We start from the raw sequence: 18,629 nt of genomic DNA, 5'->3' as shown, positions 1-18,629 counted from the left end.
GAGATCAGTAATCACAACCGTCCTATGTTGGGTTTGCACATCCGGGTCCTTCTTGTACAGTTCTTCTGTGTATTCCTGCCACCTCTTCTTTATCTCTGAGGCTTCAGTGAGGTCCTTGCCTCGTTTGTCCTTTATCACGCCCAGCTTAGCACAGAAGCTTCCTTTGATATCTTTGATTTTCTTATACAGAGCTCTTGTGTTCCTTAATTGGCTGTTGTCCTCAACTGCTTGACACTGTATGTTCAGGAAGGCATTCTTATCTCTCCTTGCTATTTTCTGAAAATCCGCATTGAGAGCCTTGTATCTTTCTCTTTCCCCCATACCTTTTGCCATCCTCCTTTCCTCAGCTATTTGCAAAGCCTCTTCAGATAACCAGTTTGCTTTTTTGCATTTCTTTTGCTTTGGAACTATCTTAGTAGCAACTTCTTGTATTATATCACGAACATCAGTCCACATCTCTTCGGGCTCTTTGTCTTCTAGATCTAATTCTTGAAATCGATTCCTCACTTCCACAGCATATTCTAATGGAATCTGATCCAGATCATACCTGAAAGGCCTTCTAGTTTTCTGCGTTTTCCTCAATCGAAGCTTAATTTTGGCAACAAGAAGCTGATGATCGGTGCCACAATCGGCCCCAGGCCTTGTTTTTACTGCTTGTATAGCGCTTCTCCATCTCTGCCGGCAAATAATATAATCGATCTGATTCCTGTACAGACCGTCCGGTGAAATCCATGTGTACAGGCGCCTCTTGTGCTGTTGAAAATGAGTATTCGCTATGGTCAGGTTGTTTTCTTGACAGAACTCTACTAGCCTCTGCCCAGCTTCATTTGGCTCACCAAGACCGAACTTGCCTGTAATTCCGGATATTTCTTCACTCCCGACCTTAGCATTCCAGTCTCCTATGAGAAAAACGACGTCTGATGATGGGGTGCGGTCTAAAAGGCATTGTAGGTCCGCATAAAATCTCTCAACGTCAGCTTCTTCAGCAGCAGTGGTCGGTGCATAGACTTGGATAACTGTTATGTTGAAAGGGTGACCTTGGATCCGAAGTGAAATCATTCGGTCGTTTTTGGGGTTGTACCCTAGCACTGCTTTGCCCATTCTTTTGTTTACTATGAGAGCGACCCCATTTCTTCTCTTGGATTCGTGCCCACAATAAAAGACATAATGGTCGCCGGAGTTAAATTCTCCCATTCCGGTCCACTTGAGCTCACTGATACCCAAGATATCAATGTTCAATCTGTCCATTTCTCGCTTGACGAAATCCAGTTTACCTTGCGTCATAGATCTTACATTCCATGTTGCTATGTGATATATCTCCTTGCAACATCGGACTTTCCGGTCGCTTCCCGACACATCCACAACTGAGCGTCCTTTTGGCTTTAGCCCAGCCGCTTCATTCGTCCTGGAGCTACTAGGAATCGCCCTTTGTTCATCCCCAGTAACATGTGGGACGCCTTCCAACCTGGGGGGCTCATCTTCCGGCGCCATATCGATAATGGTATTGTGACTGGCCATAGGGTTTTCTTGGCAGGAAATACTGGAGTGGGTTGCCATTACCTTCTCCAGTGAATCACATTTTGTCAGAACTCTCTGCCGTGACCTGTCTATCTTGGGTGGCCCTACACAGCAGAGCTCACGACTTCATCGAGTTTCGCAAGCCCCTCCGCCACGCGCTTGTAGCTGTGTGTAGAAGAAACGTGGTTATTTATTATATATCCAAAAGGAGGGAAAAGATGTTTGCCAGCCTTGGTTTCTGATATCTGAAGCACCTGAACTGGGGTGGCGGAAATAAAGGGATAGTGAGGAAGCGGTAGAGGAAATCAGAGGTAAGTGATAGGGAGAAAGGACAGGGTAGGTAAAAATAAATACTCGTATATACAGCATGGCACAATATACAGTAGTTTGCTTGAGGCCCGCCCACAAATGTCTTACGTCACTGAGCACTCGGCACATCGAGCGGGCCTCCGCAATAGCTCCAAGTACAGAGGCACAAAGGTCCAAATACTGAGGTACGAGCCGCGCGCGTCCTGTGTCCATGTCACTGTTAACCACGCACGCGGCACAATGTATAAAACTAACCGGCGACTTGAGGCGATCGGCCGTTACTCGTCCGGAACAGCATACGCGGAGTCGGTCACAGCGCATGGCGATGTGAAACAGGCGGGACATCAAAAGCCCTCCTGTTCGATGTATTCACACAGGCTCACATGTGTTCGCACGTGGACGCGCAGCCGTATATGTTATGATTAAGTATTCTAGTTCACTATAGTTATGATGGAGACATTTAGCACAGCTCGCATGCCCAGATCACCTTGAGGGCGCCACGTGCCCCCGAGTTGCCGGCATCCCCGCGTGGGGGCTAATATAAGCACGTGTGCGCTCACGGCGCGTGGCAGCTGTACGGCTATATATGCAAAATTTTTAACAACGTACGACTGCAGCTTGTTTTTGTAACTCCTCAGGTACAGGCGCCACGGCAAGAAATTCGAAGCGCGCCTAGGCGTAGCCGTGGTCGGGATCGAATCGTGGATTTTGGAGAGTGATTGAAGTTTCTATCAGAAGTGCCCCGCGGTGGTGACTCATTAGTTTGAGCATGCACTTCACTGAGAGCAAAGGGGAGGAAATATGCGGATCATTAAAGCGGGATGCTAATAAGAAGTAAAAAAAAAATAATAAGAGTTCAAGAACCAAATCGGAAAGAAAAAAGTTACGTTCTCCGACACACCGAAATGAATGAGCACGGTTACCCTCCCGCTCCTTCCTGTATCACTGTCGATTCGACCCCTACTGTGTCAACTGACCTACCGCCTATGCGAACCTAGCCCATTGACTCGTTTACTGGGCGGCTGCTCAGCAGTTTGGTTCCTATCCCTCACCTTCCATCCCCACCTGTCTCGACTGGCATAGCAATTGAGGAAGAGCAGCATCGACTTGTCATCCAAGCTGTCGACGACATGTTCGGCCTGTAATGTTTGGTCGAATAGTAATCGTACTAGTACTATAACACGCGCAACGCACTTAGTTTTTCATATACCCCCCCTCCCCCCCTTCCTTTTCCCGTTGGTGCAAGAAGTTACCTAGGGGCCCTTGATAAGAAGAGTACAAACGAATACAAAGAACAAGTGAAGTACCACATTCACCGCAAGGAACCTTACCCCGAAAAAAAAAAATAAAAAAAAAAGAATCCTACGTTCCTGGTCCACAACGTACTACAAGTGTCTCTATACCCGCGGGGAGTGCAGGCTTCTACAGGCGAAAAAGCTCCACAAAAGCAACTCATAAAGTAATTACCAATTAAGTATGCCGCCATTGAAGTAATACACAACACAGTAGCACAGCAACAATAAGCACTTCGATCCGCTGTGGCATCTAGTAACAACGCTGCTTTGAAGGCCCTTGTCAAGAAAGCACTAAAGTGACATCAGAAGTGCATGCACTTGGCAGTGTCGTAAAATGCGTTTATTGGAGTTTTGTTTGTTTCATAAGCACATTTGCGCTTGTGTAAAACTCCATGAATTCTCTAACCAGCCATATGAGCATATCCAATCAAGAGCAATTTTGTGCCGCACACTCGGATCTTCGCAGTGCACCTGCGGCAGACGTGTGCATATGTGGGACCCTGTCTTGTGCACAGGTTACATCCCAGCATTGCCGCCTATATCGTCATGAATGTCTGCTCCCGTTTGAGACGTAGCTGTCAACTCGGACGTCACAGCTCGTCCCGGTCAATGTCAGGCTCAGAGATAATCTCCTGCTTGAAGTTGAAGTCATCGGCCAGCTTCTTGTTGGCTTCGTCGACGCTCATGCCAACTGGGTTCATCTGAAATGACGTATGGAGAGAGAAGCTCATCAATTACGGGAAGAAATGATTTAGGCAGCGTTTAAAAAGCGCTATGATTCTACTCGGCGCTTACAAAGGCTTTTGGGAGAGAAGGGTTGTGAGAGAAGTGTGCAGAAGGCAGTTGACTTTTAAAAAATTAAAGAGAAGGAAACATATGAGGTCACAAAAATTGGGTGAATACAAGTCGAATGGGATGCAAGAAGGTTGCAATGTTAATGAAGTTTATTGTCCTGCAGATGGTCCAAGCAAAGTTAAGTGCACGACGAATAGAGGGGGACACGGGAATGTTTCAAAGTTCGTTTGTTTGCTAGCTCGGTCTCCTCCAAGTGCAGGGAAATAAAACTTCAGTGGAAGACACTGCTCCGAATAACAGGTTGCAGAACGGAAAAACGACATTGTTGGTGTCACCTGCAGTTGAAACGTTGGAACGACGTATATGAACAGTGCATGTATGTCCACGATGATAACAGGATCCCTGACGCTCGACAAAGCGGCAAAGACATCATGTCTGCATGGTTTTTTTTTTAGTCGCACATATTCAGACAGTTCTTCTTTATTTCGGTCTCCTGCAATGAAATGTGTTCCAAAATGCATGCCTGTTTCACGCGCTGACTCTTTTGACATCCGGCATAAAGCAAGGGCAAAAAAGTTTTACAACTATACAGTTCGTGAGAACCACAATAAACTTGCACTTAACGTTCTGTATTATGCATGTATCTGTGTACTTACTATCCTTTTAAAAGCCACATGCTTGCAAAAGAAGGTGTAACAGACCATCATTGTCATCATCAATAGCTGGGTAGCCTGCTCCAACCTTCCCCATTTATCAAAACTTTGACCCTGGTTCTTTAACATACAGCATCGAAACGTGGTCAAAATTCAGTGTTATGCTCATAAAATGTCCGGTTGTCAACATATTTATCCTGGCGGGGTTCCTTCCAAGTGCACGTTGTAACTTAATCCTTGCCCACATCACTCTCCTTACCGTGATGTCCGTGTCCCGCTGCCCCGGCAGGCACACCTTGATGGTCTCGTCACAGAACTCCGCCTGGAGCTTGAGGTTGTCTTTCACCTTGTACTTCTTGTAGAAGTTATGTAAGCTGGAGGACAGTTCATCCTTGTAGTTGTCTGCGATGAAGAAAGCATCGTTAAATCGGCCGTTGCTAATTCGGCTGCTGGCGTGGTCGCGGCCGACGACAGTACTAGTGCATGGAGCAGGGCGCTTGTTAGATTGAATTCTTTCGGTGCCGTTCGCACCGTTTAGTTCGTAAGGGCTTCCGAATGGCGTCTGACCCAACAAGATATCGGGCAAAATATTCCTCGGGCTTTTCAGCACACCATCTCGCGCAATCGCCTGGATGGAAACTTCCGGTAGCTCCGTCGCCTAAATATATTCGGACAGCATAGTTTCGGTTTCATTTACCAGAGTTTTGCGACAGCATGCTTTGACGGCGGTGATCGGCCCATGCATCGTCGAACGAGCCGGGCACAGGCATAGCTGCACGCTGCTTCAGACTCTGATTGGCGCGTAGTTATCTTTTTCATTTCTTTCTCGAAAGCGGCTTGCCTTATAGCCTCGCTATTCCAGTGCCCACGCGTTCACCTCAGTTCATTTCATCTACATCGGCGAAACTGCGTATTGCTCACTTCGTAGTTCATGCAGTGAATCCTCGCATGCGACAGCGCCACTTATGATGTTTCACTGATAGTGCGTCGTACCACAAAGGGCGCCATGAAGGCCCTTACTATTGTGGATCAGTTCTGTGCAACATTACCTACGGTGTATGAGCAGTGAAGCATTCGATGGAAGTGCGAAAAATCAGCGTTGCCGCGCACTTTTTATCTTGAGAGCAGGAAAACGAACCACGGCTCTCACGAAGTAAATATTGCCACGTGCCTAGCACCACGCGGTCACTGCGCTTGGGGATCATCATCATCATCATCATCAGCCTGACTATACCCACTGCAGGGCGAAGGCCTCTCCCATATTTCTTCACTTAACCCGGTCATGTGCTAGCTGCATCCACTTGACCCTCGCGAACTTCTTAACCTCCTCCGCCCACCTAACTTTCTGCCGCCCCCTGCTACGCTTTCCTTCCCTTGGAATCCAGTTTGTTGGGGATAACGACGACGAAACGGCTGTTGGCTCGGCAAGCGCTATGGGGCTGGACTCATATCAGTGCTGGAAGCCGACCTGATTCTCGGGTTCTTGCCTGCGCATGCTTTCACGGCTCCTTGGGGCTTGAGTTGTGACAATATGTTGTGATGCAAAATTTTTCTTGGTGGAATATTGTAACGCGAGAGCGTTAGTAATCCCATGTCGGCAAAAATTGTCCGGCGATATCGGCGTCGACCGTTTGAAGCCCCGCAGCCTCAAAAAATACACAAGCAGTGGTAGTTGGCAGATGGCCTACGACCAGACACTTGCGCCCCGTTTGAAGCCTGCCAGCCTCGAGGAGATACGAGCATGCCTCTGCCATACAGTATACCTATATTGTTTCCAGCTGACATCTCCGGACACCGATAGGTTATAGCTCTCCTCTCTTTCTCTTATAGTAGCCGCCGAATATGTGATTGATCAACGGGTTGTACTCAACGGGTTGTGAGTTATAAAAAAAAAAGGGAAGCTTGTTCACACTTTTTCCTAATCTACCGATCCCTGCAAAAGTGTGCTTCAATCACGTTTGCGACTGCGTGCGCATGTTTCCCGTAGCATCTAAGCTTGTTTGCTTAGATTAAAAATTAATGATTTGAGTGTCAGTGCCCTCGTGCCCGTGATGCCATCTGTGTTGCGTTCGGTTACGATCAAGTAAAAGTCCAAACCAGTCTTTCCAGCTTCTGTTTAAGACAATTAAGCTGGCGGACATTAAAAATAACGAGCACTCTCTTGAGACACGTAGTTAAGGGTCGAACATATCACACGTCGTATACGCAATCAGCTCAAACGTATTCGACCTGAATCGATCAAACGAACATACAAGTTTGTCCATGTTGTTTGTATCATATTTCTGCCGAATGCAATCCCAGCTAGGCTAAAAGTCAATAGTGCCTATGCATACTATGCTTACTTTCATCGGCTCGGTTAATGTGTAATGCATTTCAGCCCAAGCTTTCATAGCTTATGCCGAGCCCAAGAGCTGAAATTCTATTAATTGATTGGTCTATCAAAGAGAGCACATAACGATGTGTATAGGTTGCAAGAAACAGCTCATGATAAAAATAGACAAAGTCCGCTACATGTCATGGGAGAAAGCAATGGTCGTGTCGACCCACACATGGCTATCAATCACACAAGGTCTTCCCCGTATGTCTCTTTGCTCATGTACTTGCCTCTGCCTGCAAACAACCAAGGCAACTTCAGAGTCCAGACTGTCATGCATGCATTACATATACCTGCATACTTTTCTTTCTGTTAATTGGTCCTGTGACAAGAATTAAATGGATTTTACTGGGCTTCACTGCCCACCAACTAGCCCATCTCTCGACCATTTAAATCCCACATACGCCACTGCCTTTCCAAAGAAAAAAAAATAAAAATAGATTGTAGGTGGGATATTCCAAAGCACCTCAAGGAAATATTGTGCCTCTCTTCGGGCTAATGAGCTGCAATGCTTCCACGTATCTTCATTTCATACCAGCTTATCGTGCGGAGTGAGCATAGGCGGAAATTGACATTCCCCGTGCCATGTGTTTGTACGGGCCTCAGCAAGATAACTTTGTACAAGTACGTACTCTGTGCCGCTCTTTCTGTCAGAAAGGCTCCTCTTCAGATGAGCGTACTATTTTTCGCTATCTCACGAACCGTTCAGGCCGAAGGAATGAATTGTTGCTAGGTTATGAGCCTCTCGGATCGCACACCAAGCGCGAGCTTTTTGCACCAGAAAGCTTTCGCTCCGTAACATACACGAAGAACTGGCACAGCAATAGTTTCCACGTCTCGCATTTTACGCGACTGCCAATACATTTCTTGCGACGTTTCAATTTGCCGTTGCTGCTGATGAGGCAACTGCAGTGTTTTACATATAGTTCAGTAAAACCGGCGATCGCTTCGCCTTCCTCAGTTTTCACTATAGCCACTCATGGCCGTGTATGTACTAAAGTTTAGCCCCTAAACTACAATTTTTATTCTCTTCTCTCTCCACCTTATCAGAACTAAGCTCGATCTTTATTTTCTTTTACCTCGATCTTAAGTAGCTGCGGTGGAAAAAAACAACAAAAACCCGTATGACATTTTGTGTTGAGAACTAGACCCTATATGGCAATTGTCTTTACCCGTTGTGCTTAGTTTGGTGTGGTTGCAATAGCCCCAAAATTGTCACATATGCCGCTGCTAGAGCTGCTATAGAGATGCTAGAGTAACTTGGCATGACTTAACTCTAACCTTCGATCCCTAGTCCTTTCTTCCTCGCTTTTTTGCTTCCTTACCTTATTCTTTTGCTTCCGAGAGGCAAGGGAATTTTAACTCGTAGATATATATCCTACATTTGTGTGCGACATCTTCAATTATTCCGTAGATGAATTAATGGACGGGGGGTTATTTATTTATTTATTTATTTATTTATTTATTTATTTATTTATTTATTTATTTATTGAGACAGCTAAAAGCATTCAAATTGTGTCAGCCGAAGGGGTTATCAAACAGAAGGGGTGCATAGCGTTCGTAAAATCAAATTTTCAACATTAATTTAGCCGTGTCAGGTTCGGTCTTGTGCCGTGCGGTTGGAGGTACTCAGGTCCGTATTATCCAAGGCATAATAGCAATACACAATATGCACGAAATTCAGCCGGTCTGGCAATTTCCCTCTATCCGAAACGTCATCGACTATAACTCTAATATCAGCCCTGCGACCATAACCCCAATATCAATCGATATATCATACTATGTGGACACAGCTTCGCTCACCTAGAATGTAGTTACAGGCCTTGAGCATCTTCGGAGGGCTGTGCCTGTACACGACGAAGTTTTCGGAGTTGCATATTCCCTTGAGTACGCCCTCGATGAGTCGCTTACGTCCTTGGCTTTGAGACAGCTTCGGGTGCAGCTCTGCCCAGGAGGCAACGAAGCAAAGGTGAAAGTATATGAGCCGATTGGTACAGCGAACATTTCCACACAGCGCGATCTCCGATCCGCTTTTGCAAGACGTTGTCTGCGCATGCGCGCGAGAGGGGCCAACTGCGCACGTGAACCACTAACTGTGCATACGCATGCGTCTCATGGGCAGTTAACGTCTATGGTGGAAGTGGTCACGGCAGCGAATCGCATATCGCTTTATGCTCAAGCCCTCCGCCAAAGCGTTTTCGCATACCGATATGTACTACGTGCTGCTGTTAAGACATACCATATACCCTCTGGCGTTAGCTGCCTACTACTGTAACACAATAACGGTTAGCTAAACTGTGCCACAACAACTCATGTGAGCAGGATACGTGTCAAGCTATGAACCGGCAGCAGAATGTGCTCCGTCATTTTTCTTTATTTTTTTTTTTTCGTTATGATGTTCACCATACAGCAGCCACTGAGGCGCCGACTAAACCATTATGTATCACTGCCACGGTCAGCGACGGTTGTTGGTGTTTGACTTTCATTACGAAACTTTGGCAGGCTATCCATTACTTTCTAAATCAGTTTTCCTATAAGCAATGAGGTCACATGTAAACAGAACGAACGCCCGAACTTCCCCCGCTTGATATGGGGAAATGGTTTAAACGTTGAAACATGCTTCTCATTACGCTGGACTCGTCTGAGAGCCAGGTTTTTGACCTCCAACATGTTTTCAGCGTCTTTTCGCTTTCGTCAATCATAGCCTTGGCAAAGACGTTAGCATTTGCTTGTTAAATACGGCGCTCCGAACTCGCGCTAGCATGCGGTGGGTATTCTGTGTTTGCATAAGGTTAGCGGGCAACAACACGTTATTTAGTAAGTACATTTATTGAAATTGGCGCGTTTCGTACATTTTCAAGACACTGCTTGACTTACCTTGCAGGATAGCCACACACCCATCGCACTGGAGGCCTGCAATCGAGAATTCGTATTAGGAAGGAGAAGTGGCACAGACACAATTTCAGCAACTTGCAATGGCTGCGAAGGAGAGGCACCTAGGCAGGTCGTCAATGGCCACACTGTTCACAACAAACTGCTACCTTTTTTTCTGTGCAGTGCACCGAAGTGGCGCAGTATCTACGATCTCCTGCTGCTGAACTTGACCCGAGGTGGCGGATCTGATCGTGGTTGCGGCAACCGCATTTCGATGGAGATGTAATGCAAAAGTGTCGTGCGTTGACATCTTGGTTGACATCTAAATAAAATGGGTGGACACTTAAGCTTCGTCTTTAAAAGTATACATGACAGCGCCAAAATGTATGCAGTCTGTGGCTCCTTTGCTGATCTTCGTTAGAATGCACACACTTTGCTACTCGCTGTTCTTTTTAATACCGCTACTGCTTTCGTACTCCTACTCAGTCATATCATGACGTCATACAACCTGCCGACCAATCAGTGACGGTCATATCACCTGCCTGAGGCGCCCTCGCGATTTTTCGTTCCAACGTCACGACAACGCTGACACCGCATTTTTTTTTTTAGCGAACGGGGCCTTTACGCTCTTGCATTAAAGCTCTCTGTGGCCGAAAGCACTCCCGCGCAGCGCGCCACGTGGCCAGGAACGTTGCTCAGGTAGGTCAGATTCCACCAAAGCAAGCTACAGTATTGTTCTCGTCTACGCATGTCCCCGTAATCTCACCTTGGCTTGGTGGCTTTTCTGCGGCATCCGTGACACACAGTAGACAGGTGACGACGAAAATAAACCCCGAAATAAATCCTCGCACAGCGGAGGAACAAATCACCGACGATGCCATGACTTGTAGTCGCAGGCACATGCTCTCCGTGCGCGCTACACTTTCTGTAGTCAGGTGTTGCCCGGCGTACTCCTCTTGAATGCAACGTGGCCTAAGCAAAGCTTACGCTCCGCCTCCTTTAAATAACGTGCAGTAGAGGCGATTACTGCGGACGCTAAAAATGTCACCCTCGCTGTTCCGAGATAAAATACAGCATGCCTGCGTGAAGGAGAGGCCATGACTGGACGAGTCTATTTCGCGTCCCTGCTTGTCAAGTAAGAGGCAAATGCATGGTCATTCGCTGTGAGACAGAAGAAACGCAGAAATGGAGAAGGAAAAGACTAGCTCACCACCTATATGCATAGAGAATGGTCTTGGCCTCCGTAGTACTGTACGGAACTTCCACAGGCGCACAACGCCTTTTTTTTTTTTCTTCTTCTCTCGTCCATTGTTTTTGCCTTTGATAAGATTGAAACGGAAAGGTCGTTAGAGAGAAGCCAGATAGGAAGGGGGGGGGGGGGGGGGGGGGGGGGGTTCTGTGTGAGCACCGATTAGATAAAGCAGCTTTTGTTAAGCGCTCCCACAGCCGATCTTTGAAGCGCAATGCTGCTTTCATCGACAGACAGGCGCGGTTGAGGAGTGAAAGCAGTGAGAGGTGTATCGAACGCAACACGCTAAAGGGCAACACTACTAACGCCAACCACTAGGGCCGCTAGCGTGCGAAGTGTGTTTTCCAGAAAGCATTGGTGGAATTTCTCATCTAGAAGATGCCGTAAACGTGAACACGTTGCCTAATGTGTGTATCCTAGAACCAAAAGGAAACTTAGAGCAAAAAAAAAAAAAAAAGACTAACAACTAACCAAATTAAAACGTGCTTTCGCACGTCTAATTCGGTTTAACCTTAGTTTAAACCTTGCTAATTTGTTTCTCCTCTTGGAATTCATTTTCGAAAGTTTCCCGTCATACCTCTTGGCAATGTATGGAAGAATTTTGACCCGATGGCGGTTTCTGCAATTACTGGCTATTACCTTACTGTTCATTGAATCATTGTCTTAAATGCCGTAGCTCAGATGGGTTTGGCGATTACTAGCCCAGTGTACACTTGTTTGTACACTAGCGCAAATGAAAGTCTGTTGTGTTGTTGAAGCGGGTGGTGACCAAGAAAACAAGGCAAAATTTTTCGAAACAGCTTTCTACACGGAAAAATACTCGCACCTTACCGATCGCGTAATTGAACGCGAGCTGAATGCAGGAAAAAAAAAAGAACTAACCGCCTTGCCCCGGGTGAGGATCGAACTCACGACCTTCAGATTATGAGACTGACGCGCTGCCTACTGCGCTACCGAGGCGGATGTCGCCGGTTGTGCAACAGGCCTGAACATAGGGTGGGAACGTCAGTTTTTTTCTTTTTTTCTCAGATTGTTTTTCTATGAAATTCCTTTAGATCCTGCTGTCAGTGACCTTGGGATGACCTTGAGCCGAGAGCCAACACCAGAGCACTGAAATGGACTTATCCGGGCATTTAACGAGATTTAACGACATTGAACGAAACGACATGTCCCAGAGAGTATCTGTTCACATCTCAAAATTTGGCCCCCAGCATGGCCCACGAAATTTGACCTCGTCCGAATTTGATAAAATTTATGTCCAACCTGAATTGAGTATGGCCGATTCAGTGGTGACCTCCAGATTTAGATGGGATACTCCCAAAATTTCACCCTCTGGGCTCCCGAAATTCGACCTCATTCAGCGGTCTCCTCCAAAATTAAGTGGCTCCCCCCCAAAATTTGGTGGCCCACCCCCGAAAATTTAACTGCGTCTAAATTTGGCAAAAATTGATACCCAGCCTAATTCGACTATGATCAACCCCGTGCTGACGTCCAAATTTAGGTTGGCCAGCCCCAAATTTTGCCATGCTTGTACGCATTCTCCGCGCGTGGCAGCAATGGAGCCTGATGCAAGGATAGGTAGGAATTAAGTCTCCTCACATAAAGCGATCGCTTTGCGAGCTACACGCCGTAGCGAGAAACAGTCTCGATTATGAAAGAGGCGGTAATTTCTTTTATTACACTTGCTTAGGTGTAGGAACGCGATAGACAGACTATTTATAAAGCGAGGTAGTAACCCTGCTGCAATAACTGCATTGACATAAGGTAAAATGGAGTCCAAAGACAGACTCCTCCTGCACCACTAATGTATCGCGGGTAACTATATTGACAGAAGAAAAAAAAACAACAAGAACAACCAATGCAACCGAACGGGTGGCAGGAAGAAACCAATCCCGCGCGACTAGTGACATCATAAGACCCGCCAACCAATCAGCGGTCGGCTATGCCGCCTGCCAACTACCACCTGCCAAAGGCATGCTTGTGATTTTTCGCTCACAGCGCCGATGCAGCCGTTTCGGCGTTTCGATGAAGGCGAAATTTGAATCTGTATGATGCGCACCCCTCCCCTCCCCTTTCTGCGGATCTCACTTCCCCCACTTTCCCGCTGCAGGCTGTGAAAAAAAAAAAAAGAAATCGATTTTTTTTCGTCGTTGATTGCACGCACGTATCCAAGCCATTTCTTGTCCATTTTACCCGTCTGCCATTTACTGCTCAATGAGGACAGTCGAAGTTTTGCGTGCACTGTGGGTTTGTACGTCGTGCAAAAAGAAAAAAAAAGAAAACAGAAGCCTTACAGTGGCACAGGTTGCAGTGGCAAGAGCGTGACTTAACGTATCGGGATTTCGAGCTAGATCTCAAAAAGTCTGTAAATAAGACCAAATGTACAACGCCAGGCTGACGAGCTGCACGAGGGGCTGGGCGAGATTGGTACCGTGGTCTCGAAGACAGTAGAGAGTTTTAGCTTACCGTGATCTGCGATCTTCTACCGTGATCCGCCACCGCGCGTACCACTGCGCATGCCCAGACCCCCCTTGACGCCGATAGATGGCGCCACATACTGGATGTCGGCACACAGATCTGCCGCGTCGGGACCAATCAGCTTTCAGCTTGAGCGCCCCGCCCACGCGCTGTAGAGAGTCACGGTGGCGGATCGCGGATCACGGTAAGCTAAATCTCTTTAGTGAAAAGCTGAGGAACGAAAGCGTTACCTCGTTTTTGAGTCGGATTCGGAAAGACATCTCGATAGTTTTGACAGTAAAAGGTCGCAACAAACAGTCTTCGTAAAATATGTTTTGCTAAAGCAGTGCCGACTGCACTGCATACTTTCTGTGGCTGCCGTCTTCTTCAGTCGCCATTTTGAATACCTGTGTTCAACCAAGAAAATTCCCCCTCAAATTGTGTTTGATTTCTCTCTTGAGCTGAGGGGGGGTGCTTTCTCGGAAATTTACGGCAGTTCCATTACGAGCTCGTCCTGCGCTTTATTGTTTTTCCGACGTGTACAACTTTACTTTTCTTCCACTTTACTTTTTTATCAGTATTTTCCTTTACAAATTTCCATTTATCTTTAGTATTTCATCTTTACTTATCTACTTGTTATGCATTCTCTTTACTGCACTTAATTTATATTATTTTTTCTTCTTTTTTTTTCTTTACTTACTGGCACTGATTTGTCCTTTCCCTCAGTCTTCCGGCGTCTTTACGCTAGACAAGGATAATTATGGTTTCGCGCTCAGAAAGTCGACGTATCGTAATTGGTTAACGCCCTCGTCTGGGGAATACATGGGTGGTGGTTTGATGCGTGGGGTGGACTAACTTGTTTTTCGAATGTTTAATTACTTAATTAGTCATAATTATTGGTGATTGACAGCCTGTGAGGACACGCCATGGTGTGACAACTCGTGTAAAACGCCACTCATAAGGCAGGAAATATTTTCGCATCAATAGTTTTGTATAAAACTTGACCTGGCTTCACGCCTTCCCTGATTATATATATATATATATATATATATATATATATATATATATATATATATATATATATATATATATATATATATATATATATATATATATATATATATATATATATATATATATATATACTCCCAATACATGTTTTTGGGGAGCGGCTAAACTATAAAAGTATTTTCCCGCGCCACCGGGATGTCCACTCTGCTTTCGACGGTGGGGAGAAGCGTGAGCTTGAGGTGTGTGGGACTTCCTTGTCGGCGCTGGTCACCGACAGCCTACATCAATTTGATTTGTTATGTGAGCCTCAGTCAGCTCCTGTACAGCGTTGTGGATTGCAAGTTGGAGCAGGCGCTCCGTAGATGCTCTAGCTCGAAGCTCTAGTGTCTTTTTAACTGCCTGAAGATTAACTGGACAGACAGCGAACGCCTGAACGAGGAGAAAGGTACGGCTGGATGAGTTATTTCGCACTAAAAGATAAAGTATCGTGATAGGGGGTAACTATAATACGAGGTTTCATGGTACAAACAACTCCTACTCTTTACAAAAAAAAAAAAAAAAAAAGAAAAAAGACGTTGTTCGATCTGGTGTATCATTTTAGCTCGGTCTCTTTACGCAGTTTTACGTAGTAGTGTATACAGCTCGCTCCGCTGGAAAGTTACCGCCGCCTTAGACGGTGGTCTAGAAAATAGGGTGGACACTTATGCTCTGTCTTTAAACAGCGTTAATGACTCCTATTTGCCGGCTCCCTTTGCTGTTCCTCGTGGAAATAAGTGGCGGTGCAAATGCGCTATCGCGTCTACTCTTAAAGGCGAAGCTTTAGCGTCCTCCCAATAACGTATAGTTACATTCCTCGAAGGCGGCCGCATCTTCCAAGTGCTACTGTCTCCATGAGAAGAGCATGTCTTCTCCGGCGCCAGAATTTCTAAATGGACCGCGTCAACCGAAGGAGGCCATCTGCAGCGTGGAGGAAACGGTCGACCATGGCTTCACGCGCGGGCCGGCTCACCCACCCAGCGAGGCATCATTGCTCAGTGGAGATGAATCAATGATTGTGGGTGGGGACGAGTTAGTAGCCGACATGGACAACGAGGGCTTCTAACATACAGTGAGCCACCGAAAACAGAGCAGTCGAGATCTCGGTGATAGGTACGCCCAGATTTAAAAGACCGAAAACATATCAAGCTCATCGCGGTTATTCAGTCTCTGCTAGGATCAGCTCCTATACGCAGCCGATTCACCATGCAGGTGGTGGCTCTTTATCTGCATAAATGCTCTAACAAAGAGCAGGCTTACATTCTTTTGCTGTGCTCTCAGAGTGGTGACATAAAGGTCTATGTTCGGTTACCCTATTCTTACACGAGAAACACGTGTCATTAAGGGCGTACCGCAGTGGCAGTCAGAAATCAACGTTCATTTACTTAAAACCGCAAGGAGGTGTTCTGCATATGAGACAACTGGAGCATCGGGTCGGAGTCTCACGAAGAGAAATAGGCTGTGAAACCTACGAACACTGTTGTACTGACAGTCGCTCCCAACGCAGAGTGCCCGGGAAAAAAAAAAAAAAGAAAATAACCTTAACAGAGTAAGCGGAAAAATCACTTTGGTTTTAACTTTCTTCTTTGCTTTAAAGCTGCCACCGCGTTTACTTTCGAATAGGATGGGTCTAGAAAAACCTCTGGGTCATTGATACGACCACTTCCGACTTCTCTGCACAACGCCGAGTCGCGATGCAGTGGGGTGTTTAGGTGATGTCGCTTTCTGATCAGGGAAGTCGCAAACTTTCAATGAGCCAATCACGATCCATGGAGAGCCGCCAAGAACAAACGAAGCCTCGATCTCATGAATGTTCAGATTATCATATCTCCTAAAAAGTCCGATATATGTTGCTCCGCATTGAGTCCTTCTGTGTACCAAATGGTGCAACAAAATTGATTTTGCGAAGTACAAAAGACGCCCGTGCATTCCACGATAGTGGTCTAAATTGATCTAGATGCCTCCACTACGGCGCTCCTCGTGACCCATATGGGCCGTTTCGGGACGTCATAAACACCGCAATTTATTTTACATTTAATTATTCACAACTTCATCATCAAAAATCACATACAGTGAGACCTGCTGATCACCTCTCCCTCCCTCCCATGAAGCCAAGCTTTATTTATGGTTACTCTTTCTGGCTTACGGTTAACCCGCAGTAGTGCGTTGGATGCCGTCTCAAGCTATGGAGTGAACGTGATGATTTTTGAAGTGCCACTGAGCTCTGCATGGCTATGTGCTTTTCCTAAATTCTGGCACGAAAAGTATGTCAAACACATGGAGGTATAGGTCTCTGGTCGCTAATTGCGGTCATGCAACATTCAGTTCGTCCTTGATGCTAATGCCTTGATGATGATGTAAAACACAAAACAAAAAAGACTACGGGTGGGTGAATGCGTTGTGGAATGCGGGCTTAACTTTCAGCGTCCGTTTACGTCAGTGGATTCCATTTGGCCTTCCGCTGTGCAGCCTTATGTATAACGCGAAACGCCTACCGGCACCACTCTCAAGGGCACATTAAAAAAAATAAACCACGCAAATCGACAAGAGAGAATAAAATAGAGGAAGCCGATATCCGGATGCATAGGAAGCGGAAGTTCGCGCCGCCACCCGCTGACGTCCGAGGTGTCACTGGGGCGAATAATTCCGCTCGTGCTTTGGAGCCTGCACGCAGAGACAGAGCAGTCAAGGTTGTTTTTACGTTAAGGTCGCTAGCATACGCACGTTCACATCTCTAAAGAGAGAAATACGCACAGGGGGCAGACCTCCGCCCGCATGCTTTGCACCGCGATGATTGCGCGTGTTCTCATACTGCTCTTCGCTAGCTACCTCCGCCATGACGCAAAACCGTCGCGTGACGTCATCTGCCACCTGCTTCTATCACGTGACCTCCTCCCGACCAATTGCGCCGCTCGAATCACGCAGGCCACTCATCAACCAAGCCTCCACTTTGTACAGCCGGTTTGGTCGGGCGTCGTCTGCAACAGCGACGCTGTGCGCAGCAGACGGTGGTTTCAGCAAGCTCTTTGTTTCTGTTACACCCGCTGCTAGTCTGTTATTTGCCCGCGCCCGTTTTTCAGTGTCGCCGGAGTTTTTACTGCCGACAGCGAACTTTGTTGTCGTGCTGTAAACACCCGCCTCGGCGCTTTTCTTGGGACAGAACGGCGTTGTTTCGCCTGGCGAAACGACGTTTCCGATTCGGTTCCGGGAGATTTTGCTGGCCGATTACTGCAGTGTGTGCGCGTATTTCGCTTTAAATCGCTTGCGGACTGGAACTCTGCGACGCCACGGCTGTGTGTGGAGAGAGAGTGGAGTTTTAACAGCGATCGCTTTTATTTCCTCGTCATGCCTAGCGCCGTGGTGGCGTGTTTCTGTGCTCGTCTGCTCGTTTCGTGCGACAAGCCCCAGTGATGACACTTTCGCTCGCCGACTGTTGACAACCAGCTGCGTGAAGTGATCATCTGAGACCGCCCACGAAGAATCTCCGTCCACCGTGATTGTCTGGACCACGACTATGGCAGCGACCAAGACAGTGACCGCAACAGCATGTAAGTATAGCTGACTTTTTTTTTTCTTTTTTGTGAGCACAGCTTCTCAGCTGTCGTCTCATAAACGCATCAAATCAGCCGGCTACATCTAAGCACAACAGCAAATCGTAGATATTCAATTGACTCGGACTTGAGCTCTCGTAGCGATTCGGTCCCACCAAACGTTCTGATTGCTACGTCCCGTCTGACTCCTTTCCGGCCGTAGCTGCTGTTCATGTCCACCCTGTAATTAAAAAAAATACAAAAATAAAGGAAAGAAAAGGAAAAAACAAAGAAAAGAAAAGAGAAAAAAAAAGCAGGCCCGTGCTTTTCTGCGTATCGAAATACCCTTTACAATTCCATTTTCTCTCTCTGCCTAACACTTCGTACAATCTCGTCAGCCTACGTTTAGTAAAATGCTAATAACATACACCAGCTACACCAGAGTAGAAAATCTCCTATGCCTCCAATTGTTTTTAGGTACACTAGTGTAGCTGGTGTAGGGTAAAAAAAAAAATGGCCCCAACGTAT

The 18,629-nt window shown here is 46.6% G+C and overlaps 2 protein-coding genes and 1 non-coding gene across 4 annotated transcripts in view; 1 reads left to right on the top strand and 2 right to left on the bottom strand.

Annotated features, from left to right (window-relative positions):
• Nucleotides 1–3,431: 3,431 nt before the first annotated feature.
• On the bottom strand, nucleotides 3,432–10,757 carry LOC146189623 (uncharacterized). Its single transcript, XM_084603300.1, has 5 exons — nucleotides 10,585–10,757; nucleotides 9,822–9,857; nucleotides 8,748–8,888; nucleotides 4,830–4,972; nucleotides 3,432–3,823 (listed from the first exon to the last, which is right to left on the bottom strand). The coding sequence occupies exons 1-5, from the start codon at nucleotides 10,718–10,720 to the stop codon at nucleotides 3,713–3,715; spliced, it is 567 nt and encodes a 188-aa protein (XP_084459426.1). The 5' UTR covers nucleotides 10,721–10,757; the 3' UTR covers nucleotides 3,432–3,712.
• A 1,197-nt stretch (nucleotides 10,758–11,954) lies between these two features.
• Nucleotides 11,955–12,027, bottom strand: TRNAM-CAU (transfer RNA methionine (anticodon CAU)). The gene has a single exon. It is a non-coding gene; the product is annotated as a tRNA-Met (tRNA).
• A 5,953-nt stretch (nucleotides 12,028–17,980) lies between these two features.
• Nucleotides 17,981–18,629, top strand: part of LOC146189621 (uncharacterized) — a 38,834-nt gene continuing 38,185 nt past the window's right edge. The window contains exon 1 of one of the 2 annotated variants that reach the window (XM_084604389.1): nucleotides 17,981–18,119. In XM_084604389.1, coding sequence (XP_084460515.1) covers nucleotides 18,086–18,119 — 34 coding nt within the window. In that variant the 5' untranslated portion in view covers nucleotides 17,981–18,085. The remainder of the gene's footprint in view (nucleotides 18,120–18,629) is intronic. The other variant, XM_084604388.1, reaches the window with a different exon arrangement.

This window comes from Amblyomma maculatum, chromosome 5 (genome assembly GCF_055883805.1).
Source record: "Amblyomma maculatum isolate TAMU_Amacu chromosome 5, ASM5588380v1, whole genome shotgun sequence".
NCBI lineage: Eukaryota > Metazoa > Arthropoda > Arachnida > Ixodida > Ixodidae > Amblyomma > Amblyomma maculatum.
The sequence above is the reverse complement of the archived record's forward strand: the minus strand, read 5'-3'. Positions and strand labels throughout refer to the sequence as shown.